At 43.2% G+C, this 16,436-nt stretch overlaps 4 protein-coding genes and 1 non-coding gene across 6 annotated transcripts; 1 reads left to right on the top strand and 4 right to left on the bottom strand.

Annotated features, from left to right (window-relative positions):
* Nucleotides 1-402: 402 nt before the first annotated feature.
* On the bottom strand, nucleotides 403-2,979 carry LOC102699814 (arsenate reductase 2.1). Of its 2 annotated transcripts, none has more exons than XM_006661963.3 (4): nucleotides 2,825-2,979; nucleotides 2,461-2,688; nucleotides 2,195-2,333; nucleotides 403-1,001 (listed from the first exon to the last, which is right to left on the bottom strand). In XM_006661963.3, exons 2-4 carry the CDS (start codon nucleotides 2,634-2,636, stop codon nucleotides 804-806), a joined length of 513 nt encoding a protein of 170 aa, XP_006662026.2. In that variant the 5' UTR covers nucleotides 2,637-2,688; nucleotides 2,825-2,979; the 3' UTR covers nucleotides 403-803. The 2 variants fall into 2 exon arrangements, with proteins under 2 accessions (XP_006662026.2, XP_040384004.1); XM_040528070.1 differs by having other exon boundaries at nucleotides 2,461-2,613.
* LOC121055620 lies at nucleotides 2,835-2,995 on the bottom strand. Its single transcript, XR_005812654.1, has one exon. It is a non-coding gene; the product is annotated as a U1 spliceosomal RNA (small nuclear RNA).
* A 308-nt stretch (nucleotides 2,996-3,303) lies between these two features.
* On the top strand, nucleotides 3,304-8,494 carry LOC102709115 (E3 ubiquitin-protein ligase RFWD3-like). The gene is made up of 13 exons (XM_015841859.1): nucleotides 3,304-3,607; nucleotides 3,840-3,918; nucleotides 4,015-4,104; nucleotides 4,177-4,221; nucleotides 5,468-5,503; nucleotides 5,602-5,655; nucleotides 5,736-5,837; nucleotides 6,390-6,500; nucleotides 6,619-6,749; nucleotides 6,841-6,880; nucleotides 7,303-7,365; nucleotides 7,455-7,636; nucleotides 7,756-8,494. The coding sequence occupies exons 1-13, from the start codon at nucleotides 3,312-3,314 to the stop codon at nucleotides 8,246-8,248; spliced, it is 1,722 nt and encodes a 573-aa protein (XP_015697345.1). The 5' UTR covers nucleotides 3,304-3,311; the 3' UTR covers nucleotides 8,249-8,494.
* A 396-nt stretch (nucleotides 8,495-8,890) lies between these two features.
* LOC102708837 (xyloglucan endotransglucosylase/hydrolase protein 31-like) lies at nucleotides 8,891-11,881 on the bottom strand. Its single transcript, XM_006662504.3, has 4 exons — nucleotides 11,399-11,881; nucleotides 10,975-11,075; nucleotides 10,642-10,859; nucleotides 8,891-9,559 (listed from the first exon to the last, which is right to left on the bottom strand). The coding sequence occupies exons 1-4, from the start codon at nucleotides 11,601-11,603 to the stop codon at nucleotides 9,196-9,198; spliced, it is 888 nt and encodes a 295-aa protein (XP_006662567.2). The 5' UTR covers nucleotides 11,604-11,881; the 3' UTR covers nucleotides 8,891-9,195.
* A 201-nt stretch (nucleotides 11,882-12,082) lies between these two features.
* LOC121055522 lies at nucleotides 12,083-16,328 on the bottom strand. The gene is made up of 2 exons (XM_040528069.1): nucleotides 15,741-16,328; nucleotides 12,083-13,157 (listed from the first exon to the last, which is right to left on the bottom strand). Exon 1 carries the CDS (start codon nucleotides 16,293-16,295, stop codon nucleotides 15,753-15,755), a length of 543 nt encoding a protein of 180 aa, XP_040384003.1. The 5' UTR covers nucleotides 16,296-16,328; the 3' UTR covers nucleotides 12,083-13,157; nucleotides 15,741-15,752.
* Between the last annotated feature and the right edge of the window lie 108 nt (nucleotides 16,329-16,436).

Here is a 16,436-nt window from a genome sequence, read left to right as displayed (position 1 = left end):
TAAAAAGGAAGGGAAGGCGCTGGGGTACTACTGACGAAATTCATTACTACCCACGGGCTCTCCCCACAAACCCGAAGGAAAACCACCGATCAGAATGTGCGCTAAAATAGGAGGAATGACTTCGCACCACGGTTGCCGTCGTCGACTCTGTCGCCATCATTGCCATTCTCACCTGCCGTCGTCGACTCCGTCGCCGTCATTGCCATTCTCACCGTCACGAGGATCATCTCTAGGAGAGCCAGGATCGTCACCGACCTCGCTGTCGTCTCGTCAGGTTAACATGATAACATCCAACCAACGAAGGTATTTGTCTTCCGTGCTCTCAAGAAAGATCACCAAACCATTTCTACCAGTGGCTACACTACCCCTATATTTACACCCAGCGATCCAGAAAACTAACAATACACACTAGGATTCACATCCTTTATTATTATAGTAATACCATTACACTCACTAATATTCAGACCGATAGGAGGATCTAACATAATGGTAGAGGATCTAAATCCATACGCATCGTGTCAGTGGTACACTGTGAGGATTGACGAGCCAACGATTAGAGACAGTGTAATAGGAGTACATGCAGTTTGAGTCTTGAGACTCTCAGTAATTCAGTACCCGTGGTTTATCTGGCACTACCGTTGGGGTAGTCAACTCATGTATCAGGTGAAATTGTCCACAAAGTGGCATTGCAGTGCAGTACATTGTGACGTGTGATATTTCTCATGAGGCAAAACGGACCAAATGCAGCATTGGAGATCGACTGCCAACCTTGCTGATCATTCACATTCAGGAGGTGAATAGAGTTATAACTCAGATTCAGGCTCAGGTTCTGGTGGGCATGTGCCTTTGCAAGGGGCATCAGTGCACCGGCAAACGGGTTGTCCTGAATGCTCCCATCCATTGAACCCACGTTCCAGCACCATGATGTTCTTTATCCCTGATTCTTCCTTGTTCTCAGATAGATAGTCGGAGAACATCTTGGCACAGGACGGACCTCGCACCTGCAGTGTGGTTTGATCATTGTGTAAGAAAAATATGCCCTTTTGCATGTAACCTCAAGTAGAAGATCAGATAAAAGATCAAACACCATGCTTGGATATACAATAATGAACTAAAAGAGAGAACTTTTCCTGTACATCTGATATTAATTGTGCTGTTGCCGTATAAAGAACATGAGCAGCAATCGCCAATCAGTGATCGTCATGGTGCCAACTCTCAGCAAACAGAGGTGGCAGCGGGTGAGGATTAAGTCCAAGTTAACAAAGAATGCTCTGTTATTAATAGTCTTAGAAGATACCGTAATGCTTCACATATACTAACTGGGTGATTACCAAAGTCTTTAGTCTAGAAAAGCACCAGAAGCAGAGTTTGAGATATTATCCGATTGAACCAGAAATAGGCAACCTTTCACGTGAAAGCACATTAAACAGAAATTGACTCCGAAAGGTAAGTGTAAGTTATAATTGATAGATGCTGTTTAAGTTTATCTGAAAACTGGTGATGCTCAACATGTATGGATTATAGTGGCACTGTATTGTAAATGCATGTGTTTCATTTGTAATGGATGGAGATAGGCAAACCCTTTAATTGAGGAACTGTTGACCTGAATGCCAGGTTCCACTACTAAGTTCCTACATAACAAATATGGAAAATTTGGTCTCCAACATAATTACATTTGCTAGGACATTTTTCAGGCAGATTAACTGCAACCAACTAAAGGGTAAATCGTATTTTGAAAGCATCTTGGTTTAGATCCAAGCCACAAAGTGGATATTAATTTTCCTAAATTCCTAATGCTCAATTGAAACAAAACCGTTGAGCAGGACCTGAAATCTTAGCCCTAACTAAGTGGAAATTGCCAGAGAACCAGGACAGATCCTGCCATCCGAACAAACAATCTAAATTGTATAGACAACAGGTACATAACCTTACTAATGTCGAAGATCTCAATTCTCTAAGTTCCACAAAAGAATCTCATGATATCTACCCAAATCAGTACTTAAGAAGCTAATAAATTCATGCCATTAGAAACCACACAATTGGAGGCCTATTTTTCCAATTAAACGATGAGATGTTCCCGGTAAATATCAGTAAATCAAACAACGCGTGGAGGTGGAGAGCTGATTGGTGCTATGCGCCTGTCAGAGATCAGGTGTAGTAACCGCAAATTTGCAAGTGCGATAGGGGATTGGACCTTGCTGAGGGCGCAGTGGAAGACGAGGGTGTCCTTGTCGGTGGTGGCACGCGCGAGCTCCGGCAGCCGCGCCGCGAAGCTGCGGCTGGAGAAGTGGTGCGACCCCGCGATGTGCGCCTGGTAGCTCCTCTCCTCGTCCCTGCAAATCCCCCACACCGCCATACCCATCCCACCACACGGAGATAGAAAAAAAAAAAAATCCTCTCATCAGGCACCGAATCGGCGACGGCGAAGGGAGGAGGTGAAGCGCCAGCGCCGGCGCGTACCTGACGTCGATGATGGCCACGCGGGGGTTGCCGCGGGCCATGGCCAGCAGCTTCGCCGGCGACACGTACGCCACGCCCCGCGCCATGGCCTTCCCCGACCCCGGCTCCTCCCTCCTTTCCCCTCTCCTCCGAGAGAAAGGCGCACCGAGGAATCTGCACATCGAGTGGAGGACCATTTCCACCAGAATTGAGACCGAACTATTTTTGCAACTTGCACATCAAGAATCCCTACATAGATAAAGTCCAAATCCATGGGCAAAATTTCATATTCTAACGAAGTATCAAAAAATGTCAAGAGAATTTTATATATCAAAATATGCCAAAGTCTAGGATATAATTAAGTTCAAGTTGGGACAAGATTAACTTGAAATTTGGCAGGGGCCGCGCGAACGCGTACCCCCTCTATCACAAATTATGACGTCCACTCTCCCACTCGGGGAGATGGTAAGCCAACGCGCCCACCAAGTGCAATGTGGGCCATTGGCCTAGGCCACGAGCCTTCCTGATCGCCCGTCGACCCCGTCCAGGTAAGTATGTTGCAACGAGGGCAAGGGTGCCCATTATATAGCACTTCTCCCCTCCCCCGCCCTTTCGAATTGCCGAGGTGGTACTAAACACACGAAGCGCGCAGCCGCTGCAGGCTTTTTAACGGGCCACTAACTTATTTAATGGGCCGCTTTTGAACGGCCCATGAGAAGAGCCCACTAGGCCGTAAAGGCCCAGATCTTTTCGCTCCTGCGCGCCAAGCGAAATTCTCGCGGGCGGCGCCACCGCCTCCAAAAAAATTCCTCTCCTCTTTCTCTCTCTCGCTGCCACACTCCAATCCCTAATCCCACGCCGGCGAGGCGGCGATGGAGGAGGAGCAGCAGGGGCGTCGCCTTGGGGACGGCACCGACCGAGAGGAGGAGGTGGGTCGTGGAGTGGCAGTGCGACTGGTGCTCGAGTTGAGCTCGTCCAGCTCGGGCGAGGAGGAGGAGAGCCAGGGATCTGTCGAGGTGACGAGAGGCGTGGGTGGAGACCGCGAGGCGAGGGTTTCGGAGAGCCGTGATGGCTTGGAGGTGAATGGCGGCGAGGCGGAGAGCCAGTGCCTTCCCGGCTGCCCCATTTGCATGAGCGCGTGGACGGCGGATGGCGTGCACCGCGTCAGGTGAGGGGAATTTCGTAATAATTCTGTGGAATCTGTAGGCATGTTGCTATCCTCTCTCGTTCTGAGCTGCTAGATTGTTACGTTGCTTGGTTAATCTCGTAGCTATTTGCTCCTTTGTTTTTTATATAAATTCTCTAAAAAGTTTTGAGGCTTGTAGCTCTATGTTTCGATTGTTCTCAACTCATCATGTTTTGCATATCTTAAATAGCTAACCGTGTGATATCCTATCTAGTTGCATTCCTTGTGGACATGTCTATGGCAGATCTTGCTTAGAGAGGTGGTTACTACAATGTGGGAAGAAAACTGCAACGGTATGTTTTTCAGTGAATCTAGTTCTGAATCATATATGCAAGTACACTGCTGTTTGGAGAAATCATTTTGAGTGACCCGGTTGTTTATGTATCCAGTGTCCCCAATGTGGCAGGAAGTTTCAACAAAAGCACATTATCAACCTCTACGTACCAGAGATTTATGTTCCAAATAATGATCTCGAAAAGGTTAACTTCGCTTAGTTACCTTTCTTTGGAGATACTTCTGCCCATGGGCTGAAGTGTGTTTTATTTATGCAGCAAGTATTGTCATTGAGGGAAAAAAATGAATCTCTTGAGAAGCAAGTAAGCTACTTCTTTTACAGTTCTTTCTACTACAATTAGGAATACTCTGTACCTTCAACGTGTTCCCATGGTTCTAAAACTTTATAAAGAGTTCATTACGATAGCTTTTTTTTGTAAATTTGCACGAGCAACAAGTCCAGTTCCAATTGATGTACACTTGAGGAATAGTAATGGAAGCAACATAGAACAATAGTAATGGAGTAGTTGTTTTGGTTTTTCTTTTCTTTGTGGAACTGTTTGGTTTCCATGTCTTGGGAACTTGCCATCCCTCAACTGTATCCGGTTGAGTGGTAACTTAACAGTTTAATGCTTGCTTCCTCCAAATCTTAACGAAAATTTGGTTGGCTGCCTTCCAGCCAACCTGGCTAAAAAAATATATATACAAGACACAATAGGTAAAAATTCCAAGTAACGAACAGTCTACTTGGTATCAACAGTATTCATTTAGAGAATTAGAGGGATACTAAACAGGAGTTTTCGGGAAACATCAATTGGAGCAAACGAGCATAGCATTGAGCCATTGACCTTCTGAAAGTAATCTTTCAGATTGATTCTACAAGTTCGTAGACGCTTAATAAAGCACTATTATGTACAATGTGGTATTCTCACCATTCAGTTCAATGCAATAACTAATGACCAGGGTTATCAGTATCCCAATCCATATATTAGTATCTTACGGTTCTACCAAGCCGAAAAGATACCAATCCTATCTAGTATCCTAATTTTGGTAATATCCTGATCTTACTATTCACTTCCACATGATACTACCAAATTTTAGATAGTATTCCAATTCTACAATCCCTACAATCCTAAGAAAATATGATTTAAAGTAAGGTGGATTGAAACAATGTGAACATATATGTGTGTGTGTGTGTGCGCGTGAGCGCGCTCAATTTTACAGAAAGTGAATTAGACTTACCAATATCAATACCATGCTTCAAGTTATACAACATATTACATATTTCATATAAAATATATACTTTCTAAAATTTGATAGTATCCTGATTCTTTTTTTTTTGCTGGGATGGCCAGAAAGTGGCCACCCAATGCAATCTAGGACAGCATCCCGATTCTATGATACTACCAAACAAAAAATGATCCAACCTAGTATCCCAATACTGATTACATTTCTAAACCTTTTCATTTCCGTTAGGAAGATGCAAATGAATTATTTTATACAGCTAAAGTCATTACAAGTTTCATGTATCTTTTTGGGAAATTTACTTTTTTTTCTGTTTTGATTCAGAATCAAGAATTAGTTGAAGAGATAAAAGAGCACAAGGTACCTGCCCAGCTTTTCTGGTTAAGGTATTAATATTTTCAGTGTAAAACCATTCATATTATATAAAGCCTCATGTTTTTTATGTTTCCTTTATGCAGAGGCAGATTATGTTGCAGCAACATTTCATAAATGAATCAAGCTTAAAGAGACAGGTGGCTTTTCTAAAAAAAGAATCATACATTCATAATTAGACAACTCTTGATGTTAATATTCTTTACAACAATTTGTAAAGAGAATGGCAGATCAATCACCATATGGAACAACAGATGGAGATTCGGTAGCATCACTTACGGTAGACGATGATCATTACAATCCTTCCAAATTTATTCTCCAGGTCTCTATATTTTTTCTGTTTACTCAATGCCACTTTCTAGTTTCTATTATATTTGATTAAATGTTCTTTGGACAGTTGAACAGCAGCACCACAGAGGTAGAATCATTTTTTTAATTCACGTTCATCTATGGACTAAAACTGGCGTTGGATGTATATGCCTTGGTTCTCTTGCAAACTATCAGGCCATATAATCATTTGGCCAATATTGTTTCCTGGCTTCCTTCCATGTATTGCATACCTCAAAAAATAAATATTTACATGCCTGACAGGACAATGGATAACAATCTATACATGTGTTGCAGGCTAAACTGACCTTTTTACTCAATCTTAGATTATCCTATCATTGCTGGCTATACCTTTGTTTAGCTATAGAACTGTTTTACACTTGTACTGACAAACACTTGTCAACTAGATTTAGATTGGACCTGGAAGTAGGCATGCTCATTGGGTGGTATAAGTAGATGTTGAGCTCTGGTCCTTCCTGGTTGTTCAATTCACTCTTCTTTACACTATTGCATTTTGAAATAGTAAGTTGATAACTATATTTTGTAGAATGAGTTATTTCTTGATGGAGCTCGAGTCATGGGCATAGATGCATCTAACCAGATTATATTCGCCTCTGGAAGAGCACCTGGAAATGGTGCTGAACATGTCCTTCTAAAGGTATATTCTCTAAACTGATGTTTTCCTTAATAATCAGTAGTGACTTGATGCAAGCTATGCCTCTCACGATATCTAGATGCTTATTCATGTTATGTACCTCAACTCTTATTTTTTGCAGATCAACATGTCTAGACAGGGATTGCAGAAAATTCACCTTCCGCCTGATACCAAAGCTATTAGGGACATCTGTATACTGCCTGAGGGCCATGCTGTTTTTGCATCACTAGGCAAGAAATTGTCGCTTTTAAGGTATATCTTTGAATATGTTCAAGTTCTATTTTTCATAGTTGTAGTCATTTACTCGGAAATTTGACTTCTGTGCCTATGTTTTGTATCCCAGCATGACAACCAACAGTATCGTCCTTCAATATGATCTACCGGTGATTCTTTGACCTTGCATCTCACACCATTTGCAACTAACTGATTACACTTGTTGATTCAAAGTTGCTTTCTGAAACATATCCATATTCATTAGCATAAACTTTTCTGGCTAACACCATTCACAAGTTACTTCATAAAAACAAATGCTACATATTGTGTATACTTTTTTCCTGGAGATGGTATCACTAAGGCTGCTGCATTACTATTTCAGTTCTTGTGTCGTAACTATGCAGTTCTTGAATAATTGAATATTAAAACGCACCAAGTGTTTCATGCCAATGTACATTTTAACCTTCACAGGACCTCCAAGTTTGCAATCTTTATAGTATATGGCTATATGCAGAAAAAAACACAAATTTTGAATACTGAAAAAAGTTAGGGAAAATCCTGACCTGCTATTCTGTATTTCATTATCTTACAGGCTCCTGGCTGGTCATGTACAGGCGATCAAAATAATTCGAATCACATTTATGCTGGACTGCAGGTTGAGTTTTCATTGTTCTGTGTACTTGTTCCTCCACCTTTTTGTGCTCTTTGAAGGGTTGACAAGAAATCTCTATTGATGTTTTACAGAATGGCATGCTTTTGACCTTTGATATTCGCCAAACTGCTAAACCCTTGCATTCCATGATCGGTCTATCTGCACACCCAGTTCATACAGTCCACTCTGTCGCAGATAGCAGTGTTTCCAGGAAGGTCCTTTCTGCTTCTTCTATAGGACCCTGCATTTGGGATGTTGATGGGAGCAGAAACAGGTAGGAAACAGTTTGAGAATTTACTACAAAGTTCTTAGTGATTTGTTGCTCATGACATGTGGACTATACAGTTTGGTTCTCTGTGGTTCCCAATGTTCATTTGTGCTAGCCTTTCTCAGGCCAGATTTGCTATGTGGAATGGAAAGTCTAGGAGTCTGTATCTCTCTTGCATGCAACCCTCCATCTAGTGAACTCCTAGTGGCTTCCTTCCGGCCAAGAGTCGAGTTGTCCGACGATGGCACATCTCAAGCTGGTAAATCACAGTCACCGACACCCTCTGCATCAGGGAAGCTAGGTTGCCATGCACTCATATGGAGGACAAGCGACACGTCCTTCGCCAGAGACCAAATCTGCAAAGGCAACGTGAGCGGATTGCGGATGTCCAGATCGGCAATCATACCCTGCACCAGAAGCGATCAACATCTCTTCGCCTACGGCGACGAGTCGCTGTGCGGAGTCCGGACTTGGCGGCTGCCTTCGTTCCAGACACATACTGATCTCAGGCCTCACCGGCAGCCGATCCTTGACTTGAGATTTGCAGAGAGCTCGACAGGGGACAGATACCTTGGGTGCTTGAGCGAGGACAGGTTGCAGGTTTTCAGAGTAACGTAGCAACATCACAGACAGCCATTGACTTGCAGTTTCGTTGTTTCTGGTTAGTTTTGTTGTGCAAGCAAAAGCAAGGTTTGTGATCTTGCTCTGTACAGTGATCTCTAGAGCAGATATCTGGTGCATAACATCATGTGTGATTTGTTTTAGGTGGAGAAACCATGTATTGTTTTGTATCATGAGTGGTTGAACCTGCCACAAAAATCAAAGGCACAGTTTGGTAGTGATATGTCACACCATTGGTGCTCAGGGTACTGATGTTTGTCATGTTATTATCACATCACAACCACCTATCACTATGCTGTAACGTCGCAAATTCAATTATTTTTTTTCTGTACCTTGGCAAGTTCACTAGACTTGGAATTCTCAAGTCCAAATTGTCATCTTTTGAGACAGTGAACACTTTCCTCTACCAACAGAACAAATTAATGACACAGAGGATCAATAGGCCATAACATACTGTACCTTCAGCTCTGCACAATATACAAACAGTCTGATGTCGCTGTGGAAAAATAAACGAAGCAACCAAGCATAATTTATAGGTGAAACTTTTATATCTATATTATTAGCAGCTTAAATATATATCAATGTTGGAAATAGATTAGAATGGAAAAAAAAACATGGGAATGAATTTTAAAGTATCGATGATAGAATCCAAGCACTGCCAGTTTTTAACCACAACAAGAGAACGTACTCTCGAAGAGTTTAAAATCGTTTACCATAAAACACTTAACGCAGCAACATACAGAGTGATTCAGTTACGCCTGAAATGGCAGCTCAAGCTCATGACACAGCAAATGAAGTGACGAGCAAACATTTTTGGTGAACTCATGCACGCCTCGACTACCACATTGTAGCTGGGCTGGGCGTCATGCAGTTCATACATGCACACGCACATGAATTCAACGAAGCAATGAGCCAAGCAATTAATCTTGACGGGTATATGCTCATCAGCACTCGGGGTAGAGGGTGTGGTCTCTGGAGTAATCCTGGCAGTAGTAGTAGACCATGGCGTTGCGCTGCGCCCACGCCATGGCGGCCTCCTGCTGCGGACTGAGCGCCGCGGCGCCGGAGCCACCGCCGGACACCGGCACGGGGCTGCAGGGGGCCGTCGCGGCGGCGCAGCCGGCGATCTTGAGGTCGGCGAAGCGGGAGACGAAGGGCTGGTAGCGGTAGTCGGCGCGGTAGCGGCCGCCGTCGGTGGCCCAGTCGGAGGCGTCCCAGATGGAGGCGTAGGCCCACATCTCCCTCTCCGGGAACGTCCCCTCCACCTTCTTCTCGTACCTCCTGATCGGCACGTCGTCCACCAAGAACCTGATCACACATGCATGCATCCATCACCCACCCGTCGCCATCAGCTTATTAGCTTGAACTAGTTAATTTCTCGGTTAAGGGGTTGTTTTTGATGGCTAAACTTTTTAGTACTATGTCACATGGATATGTGAACACTAATTTGAAGTATTAAATATAGATTAATAAAAAAACTAATTTTATAAATGAGAGCTAATCTGCGAGACAAATTTTTTAAGCCTAATTAATCTATAATTAGTAAATATTTACTGTAGCATCATATAGGCTAATCATGGATTAATTAGGCTCATTACATTCGTCTCGCGAATTAGCCCAAGATTATGGATAGGTTTTATTAATAGTCTATGTTTACTATTTATAATAAATGTCTAAACATCTGATATGACTGGAGGCTAAAGTTTAGCCCCTAGAAACAAACACCCCTAAAAATCGCACTCACTCCAATAGACCAGTACTATTATTGCACTACGAAATTCCGTGCTCAGCATGTTTTTCTAGAGTTCAACGTCGTTGACTTTTGATTGATCCCACTGCTAAAATTAAATAGAAGGGATGCCAGTCACTTATTTTTTCATGCTTTAAATTGAGTTTAAGCCGTTAGAGTGTCTAAGGTTGAATTGAGTGATTGCATGTATCGTAAAAATAAATAAATCCTATTTAAATTTTTTTCTTAACCGGGTTTCTGGAACCCCTCCCTTGATGCACCTCGCCCCTGCTCTTGTCTTAAAAAACTAGTTGTAATTTATTTTGACGTGATTTATTTTATTATTAAATGATTATAAGCACATATTATTTTTTAGATTTGCATAGAAATTTAAATCAGATGAATTATGTAGTTTTCTATGGTGTTAAGTATAAAAAACGAGAGGAAATATATATTTTGATTGATGGAGTTAATTGAGGCCTAACTTAGCGATTTATTGAGCGCATGAATTTTAAAAGATTTTTATAAGAGTCAGAATGCATTTTAAAGTTACTACAAGTAGTTTTCTATAATCTATATATAATCAGGAAAAAAAATATTGAGTTGCACGTACCCTCCAGTTCTGACACTCATCCTGAAATATATATAGTTGGTAACTTACAGGATTTGGTCGGGGTTCCAGAGGATGGCATAGTGGTGGAGGCCGGCGGTGGGGTCGAACCAGAGGTGGAAGCGCATCTCCCGCCCGACGATGTTGCCGTCGCCGGAGCCGCGGACGTACACGTTCGTCTGCAGCGTGTACGGCTCCCCCGGCACCGTCCCCAGCAGCTCCATGTCCACCTCGTCGTGCTGCCCCGGGTACCTCTCCGTGTTCGACAGCTGCACACACGCACGCACGCACAAACCCACAGAAAACCGCAGCGTTTTCAGCGACATGAATTCGATCTGCTGCACATTTTCGGTGGCATTTTTGCGTGAAAAATTGCAGCAATACGTAGAAGGCCGTGTTGACGCCGGCGGTGTAGCCCGGCTGCACCCTGATCGACGCCCCGAAGTAGCCGTTCCGGTACGACCGTGTCGACTTGAACCCACTCCCTACAGGCATCCGATCAATCAGTTTACCCAAATATCTATGACAAATAAGAAAGCACAATTATACGTACTTTTACATATAAATTACACGGTAGAGGATACCAAATTTTTAATGTAAAATCTTGATACCTTTAAATACATATCTAAATGTGCATATTTTTTATACCAAAAATATGACATCTTGAGATAACTTTTCAAGAATGATAAAATTATCATTTTTTAGAAAAGTATCCTGAAAATTTTGTAAGTACACGGCTAATTAAAGAAAAATCGGTAAAAAAAAAACCATTCAGTTCATCCAAAAGCCACCGAGAGCAGAGTCATACCTGAGCTACGGTCCATCCACAAGGTGAGCGACTTCTGGTCCTGGGACAGAGTCTGGTGCTGCGGGCCCCACAGGGTGCTGTACCCCTCGGAGAAGGCCATCGACCTGTACACTCTGCTCGGGTAGTAGCCAGGAGATGGCTGAGCCTCTGATGGCACCATCACCAGAAGAAGAGGAATGAGAAGAGCTGCTAATCCTAGTGCCATTTGGTCACCTTTGTGATATGAGATGACACTGCTAGCTTTCTTTGTGATGAATCTCAAATTGTTGGAGTGGTGGTCATTTATAGGAGAATGTGTGGGTGTGGCTAACTGGCTACTAGTATGTATGATGGAAGGATTAGTGTTATTTTCTTTTGAAAAAAAAATTGGGATGGGGGAAGGAATTAAGTTAATTGTAGGAGTATGTAGGTAGAGACAAAAATGTTAGATTTGGATGAGCCAGACACTGCTAGCATAAAGGGTGAACAGGGTGTTGCCCCCCAAAGAGGGTTTGTTTGATGCGGCACACACACTTTGGATGCTGACGCTTAATTTGTACACACAGGGAATGATGTGAGCCTTTTTCATACTTCCTCTATCTTAATAACTTAACCTACGTTTGGTCATCTGTCATATTAAAAGAATTACTTAATTATTACTTTCTTTTTTATGCTGTTTATCAATAAAGGGACTTTAAACATGATTTATAGTAAAAAAATGAATAAGACAAATAGTCAAAAGTATGTCTAAAAATTAACCGTGTCAAACTAAAAGTACGAGTGAATAATTTGCAATTATCACCTCTGAAACACCACTAGCATTTTTACAAATTTTGTTTAAAAGGACACTAATGTTATCTTTGTTACGATTAGCATCAACAAAGTTAATGTACCATACTCCCATGCTGCCTTTGTTCTAATGGTAACTAATTTTGCAGCCTGATCTCACTTTCGGTTACAACTTACAGCCCATCAGCAGCAACGAATATCATATCCATAATATACTTATATTGGACTTAACCTTTTTACCTTTACCAATATTTCGTCGCCGCATTACTCCAGGAAAATGTTCCTTCCTCCATTACTCTGGTTTGGTATTTCGGCTCCAATCAAGGATAAGGGATAAATTATTGGAAATTTTCTCATGAACCCAAAAAAGGTGTCATCACGTACACACTTCTCTCAATTTCTTCAGAAATTGATTGTTCATATAATTCATCTTCCCAATCATATGACATACCGACACACGCTTCGTTGACAAAACTGAAGGGAAGAACAGTGGAGTAGTTACTCAACCAATGGATTAGGCCCAAATAATGAGCTTTTCCTTTAACAGTGGACAGTGGTTCACATCTTCAGTTATTTGCCGAACCAATGCCATGGTAAACTTCCACAGTATATGGTATCTTCCAGTTGCACAGTAAAAATCATAATATGCAGGAAACGATTAAGACATGCACTCTCTTGAAGCTGAAATGAACTGCTCAACTATGGATATGCAGTTCTTTCTGCATAGTTTCTCGTTGGCACATCGTCTTCATAGTCACAAGCGGCACAGGTGGATCAATCATTAGATTCAGAGCTCCACATAAGCGCTGGTGTTGGATACTACGATTGATCAGGGGGTGGGGGTGTACTGTGCATATTGTCCTTGGAGTATCTGAATGCGACTCATCAGCTTTGTGTCTCTTGGATCTTTGTGTTACCCTGAACTCTAAACAGCCCGAGATGCAACTGGTGTTCACTTAGCTGTTCAGAACTGGAGGGTTGATTCTGCTACCTGCAGTGCACCAACAAGAGAGTAAGCAATCAAATCACATGCTGAGTTCTTTAGGTTGCCTTTGAATGGCCACTATTACCAACTGTCAATATGCACTTCTTGTCTGAGGGGAACTGGTAAAAGAAAATTTCAGGAATGTATAATAACTGACAGCATGATAAAATACATCCATTTAAGAGAATCTAGCTCCCTGTAGACACACACCCTAGGGCGATTGAATGCTCACAACATTCCAAACAAGATCAGACGCTCTTTAGAAATAAATATACGCCATGAAATCGCAGCAGAACCTTCAACTGTTCACACGATCACGGTACTTGGATACAGCACTGCTGAAGTTTTCATGTTAACTGTGCTATCTATCTTCCTGACAAGAGGCTCAAACTGAATGCATTTCTTTAGAGTTGCTTGAAAACTTGTGGCCAGATCAAAACAGGTGAAGTCTGAAATCAGTGCAATTGCATGTGCTTTAGAGTTGCTTGAAAATTCATTCTCTCAATCTCTCTTAGTCACATCAAATCCAGTGTAATTGTCCACTTCGAAAAATCCATAGTATCTGTGTGCAACAGTTAGCTAATCAAGCTATAACCTATAGGCATCTATTCGTACTCGGGGCTGGTGGCCTGGGGCCCTTGGCCGGCGATAGGCCATAGCACATTCAAGAGCAAATCTCCTCTAACTCACTTAGTGACACCAATGAAGAAATGCAGTTAGATGGGAACAGAAGAATATTTCTGAATATACAATCCATTTAATTTCCAATTTTAAACCTTAGGTCCCTGCAGCTTTTAGTTTCATCAGAGAAAATTTAACTGTTCGCTCTGACTGCTGCTTGGATCTATCTGAATGCATTCAAATGTTGTACGGCAAGTGTCAATATAATTAGCAAGAAACTGGCACGCAATCTGATTTGGTGGCTCACCCTTCTCTCTCCCCCGGACCAACTGAGCTAACTCAGCTGAGTAGCTCTGACTCAGGACCTATCTAGATGCTGCTCAAGACCAATGTTGGAGGTCTCCAAGTAACTCATAGAATCATATGCATATAAGTCGTAAATCATAGGTTCTACCTACTAGAATAGTAAAGTCCCCTTATAGGATCATAAAGTCGCAAAATAGTATGACAGAATAGGGATTTTGACAACCTTGCTCAAGACTGTAAAAACTTTCTTGCACTTGACCATTCCATATAAGCAAAATGAGGTCTGAATGTCTGAAAGGTGCACAGTTTATCAGTTCAGGCTGAACCTTCAGTTCGACATCTCTTCGGCTTTTTCAGTCCATAAGTCGATGAGGACGGTTCAGGTTGACAATAACAATGTGCACTGCCCACTCGGTCATCCATAGCTGTCTAAATTTCTTTTGCTTGCTCTCTTCTGTCGACCCCTTTTTTGCCATATTTAGGCTCGCTTCAGAAATTAGGAGAAGACTTGGAGCATTGATCGTTTACAAACCTTTGTCAAAACCTCTTGCTTATGATATTAGAGAACAATGCAAAAGTTTGACTGAAAGATGTGATTGCCAGTCACTGTGCTAGGTTGGTGTTAGTCAAAATGGTAGCATGTGTGACATAAACTGATCAGAACAGGACACAGCTAATACTGCTGAACCTATAGGGCATTGTGCTCTCTGTGTCAGCAATGACATGTTATGTTCTCTTCTGCTTATTCATTGGATTATTTGCTCAACGCTTCTAAAAATACGATTTCTCAAAAGACTTTCTTCTATTGCATTGCTTAGACCCCTTGTTCTAAGCTATTTGTTAGGTCTATAACAAATAATATTTAATTCTTCCCTATAATCAAGTAGATAATCCATTGGCTTTCATCCACAAATAATCTAAACAGAATGGAACTTTTAATACGTAAAAGTTAGTTTATTACACTACAAATTTTTTTTCTTTTTTGCCAGACCTGCGTCTGAACACTGGTTAACTTTATTGAGATTAGGGGAAGAAAGCAAAGCATACAAACCGTTCAGCAACAGTGTTGCTGAAAAGAAGGGAACCCCAAACCATTCCATGATAACGACGGGAATGGAGGTGAAAAAACACGCCCCTCAGGCAGCCACTACTAGTACAATTCAACAGCTAGTAAGAACAGCTACATTAGGGGCATGAAAAGCATGAAAAGCTACTCTAACCAGGATTAGCATCATGAAAAACACCAGTACCAAATGCCAACTTCTGAACCACCTATTTCCTCCCAAAAGACAAACTGGTATTCACTCCCAAACAACCGGTAAAGCATTAATATTCGACTGATGTGAAGAATTCATCCAAAATATTATTATTGAGAATTCACAGGAGTGGCAGTGTAATATGTGATCATAAAATGGAAAAAACTTCTTAACCAGCGACCAAATATTTTCCACAAGCTTATCTGATCATCTCAATTAAGGTATAGCTAAGAAACAGAATTTGGGCAACTAGCTTCTCTCAGATTAGATCGGAATAGATTGGACGAATGCAGAACCCATCATCTATATGATCTCAAAGCAAAGCGAGATCATTGCTTGAGAGATCATGCTGTATAGCAACATGCCAGCATCAAAGCATTTCATCGAACGGGCAGGAGGCGCTTACCTCTAAGCGAGGTCATGGCGACGTCGCCGGTGTGGGATCATCCGTGAGCTCCCTCAGGGTGTCGACGAGGGGGCGGAACCCGTCGCGGAGAGGGACGACGGAGACGGCGCGGAAGCGCTCGCCGTCTCCCTTCGCGAGCGCGCGCATCGCCACGCGGCACATCTCCCCCTCCAGGGCCTCCTCCGCGGCGCGCGCGGCTCCCGGCTGCGCCGCGAGGAGGCGCGCCAGCTCGTCGGCGGGGCACCCGACGAGCACGCGCGCCGCGCGGTCGAAGAGGACGACCGGCACCACGCGGTCGTGGGTGGCGACGGAGACGCGCAGGCGGTACACGCGGGCGGGCGGCGCGGGCGCGGGCCCCCCGCCGCCGCCGCCGAGTCTGCTGCAGGCGGCGCAGGCGTCGGCGTGGTCCGGGAGCGCCCGCTCGCAGCGCGGGCAGGAGAGGTAGCAGAAGTCCGACATGTCGGCCGCTACGATGGTGCAGTACGGCGGCGTCCACGTCGCCGCCGCAGCCGCCGCCGCCGCCTCGCCGTTGCTGCTGCAGCCGACGAGAGCCATGAGCTCCCAAGGCCCAAAGCCCAAAAGCCCAAATTCTCCACGGCCCAAGAAGCAGTACTCCGACCTGTGAGTAATATCCACCGTCCATCGGGATCGGACGTCCAGGAAACGCACGTGCTCGTGCTGCGTGGAGCTCTGGAT

This window comes from Oryza brachyantha, chromosome 10 (assembly GCF_000231095.2).
Source record: "Oryza brachyantha chromosome 10, ObraRS2, whole genome shotgun sequence".
Classification (NCBI taxonomy): domain Eukaryota; kingdom Viridiplantae; phylum Streptophyta; class Magnoliopsida; order Poales; family Poaceae; genus Oryza; species Oryza brachyantha.
This window is presented reverse-complemented; position numbering and strand designations above follow the sequence as displayed.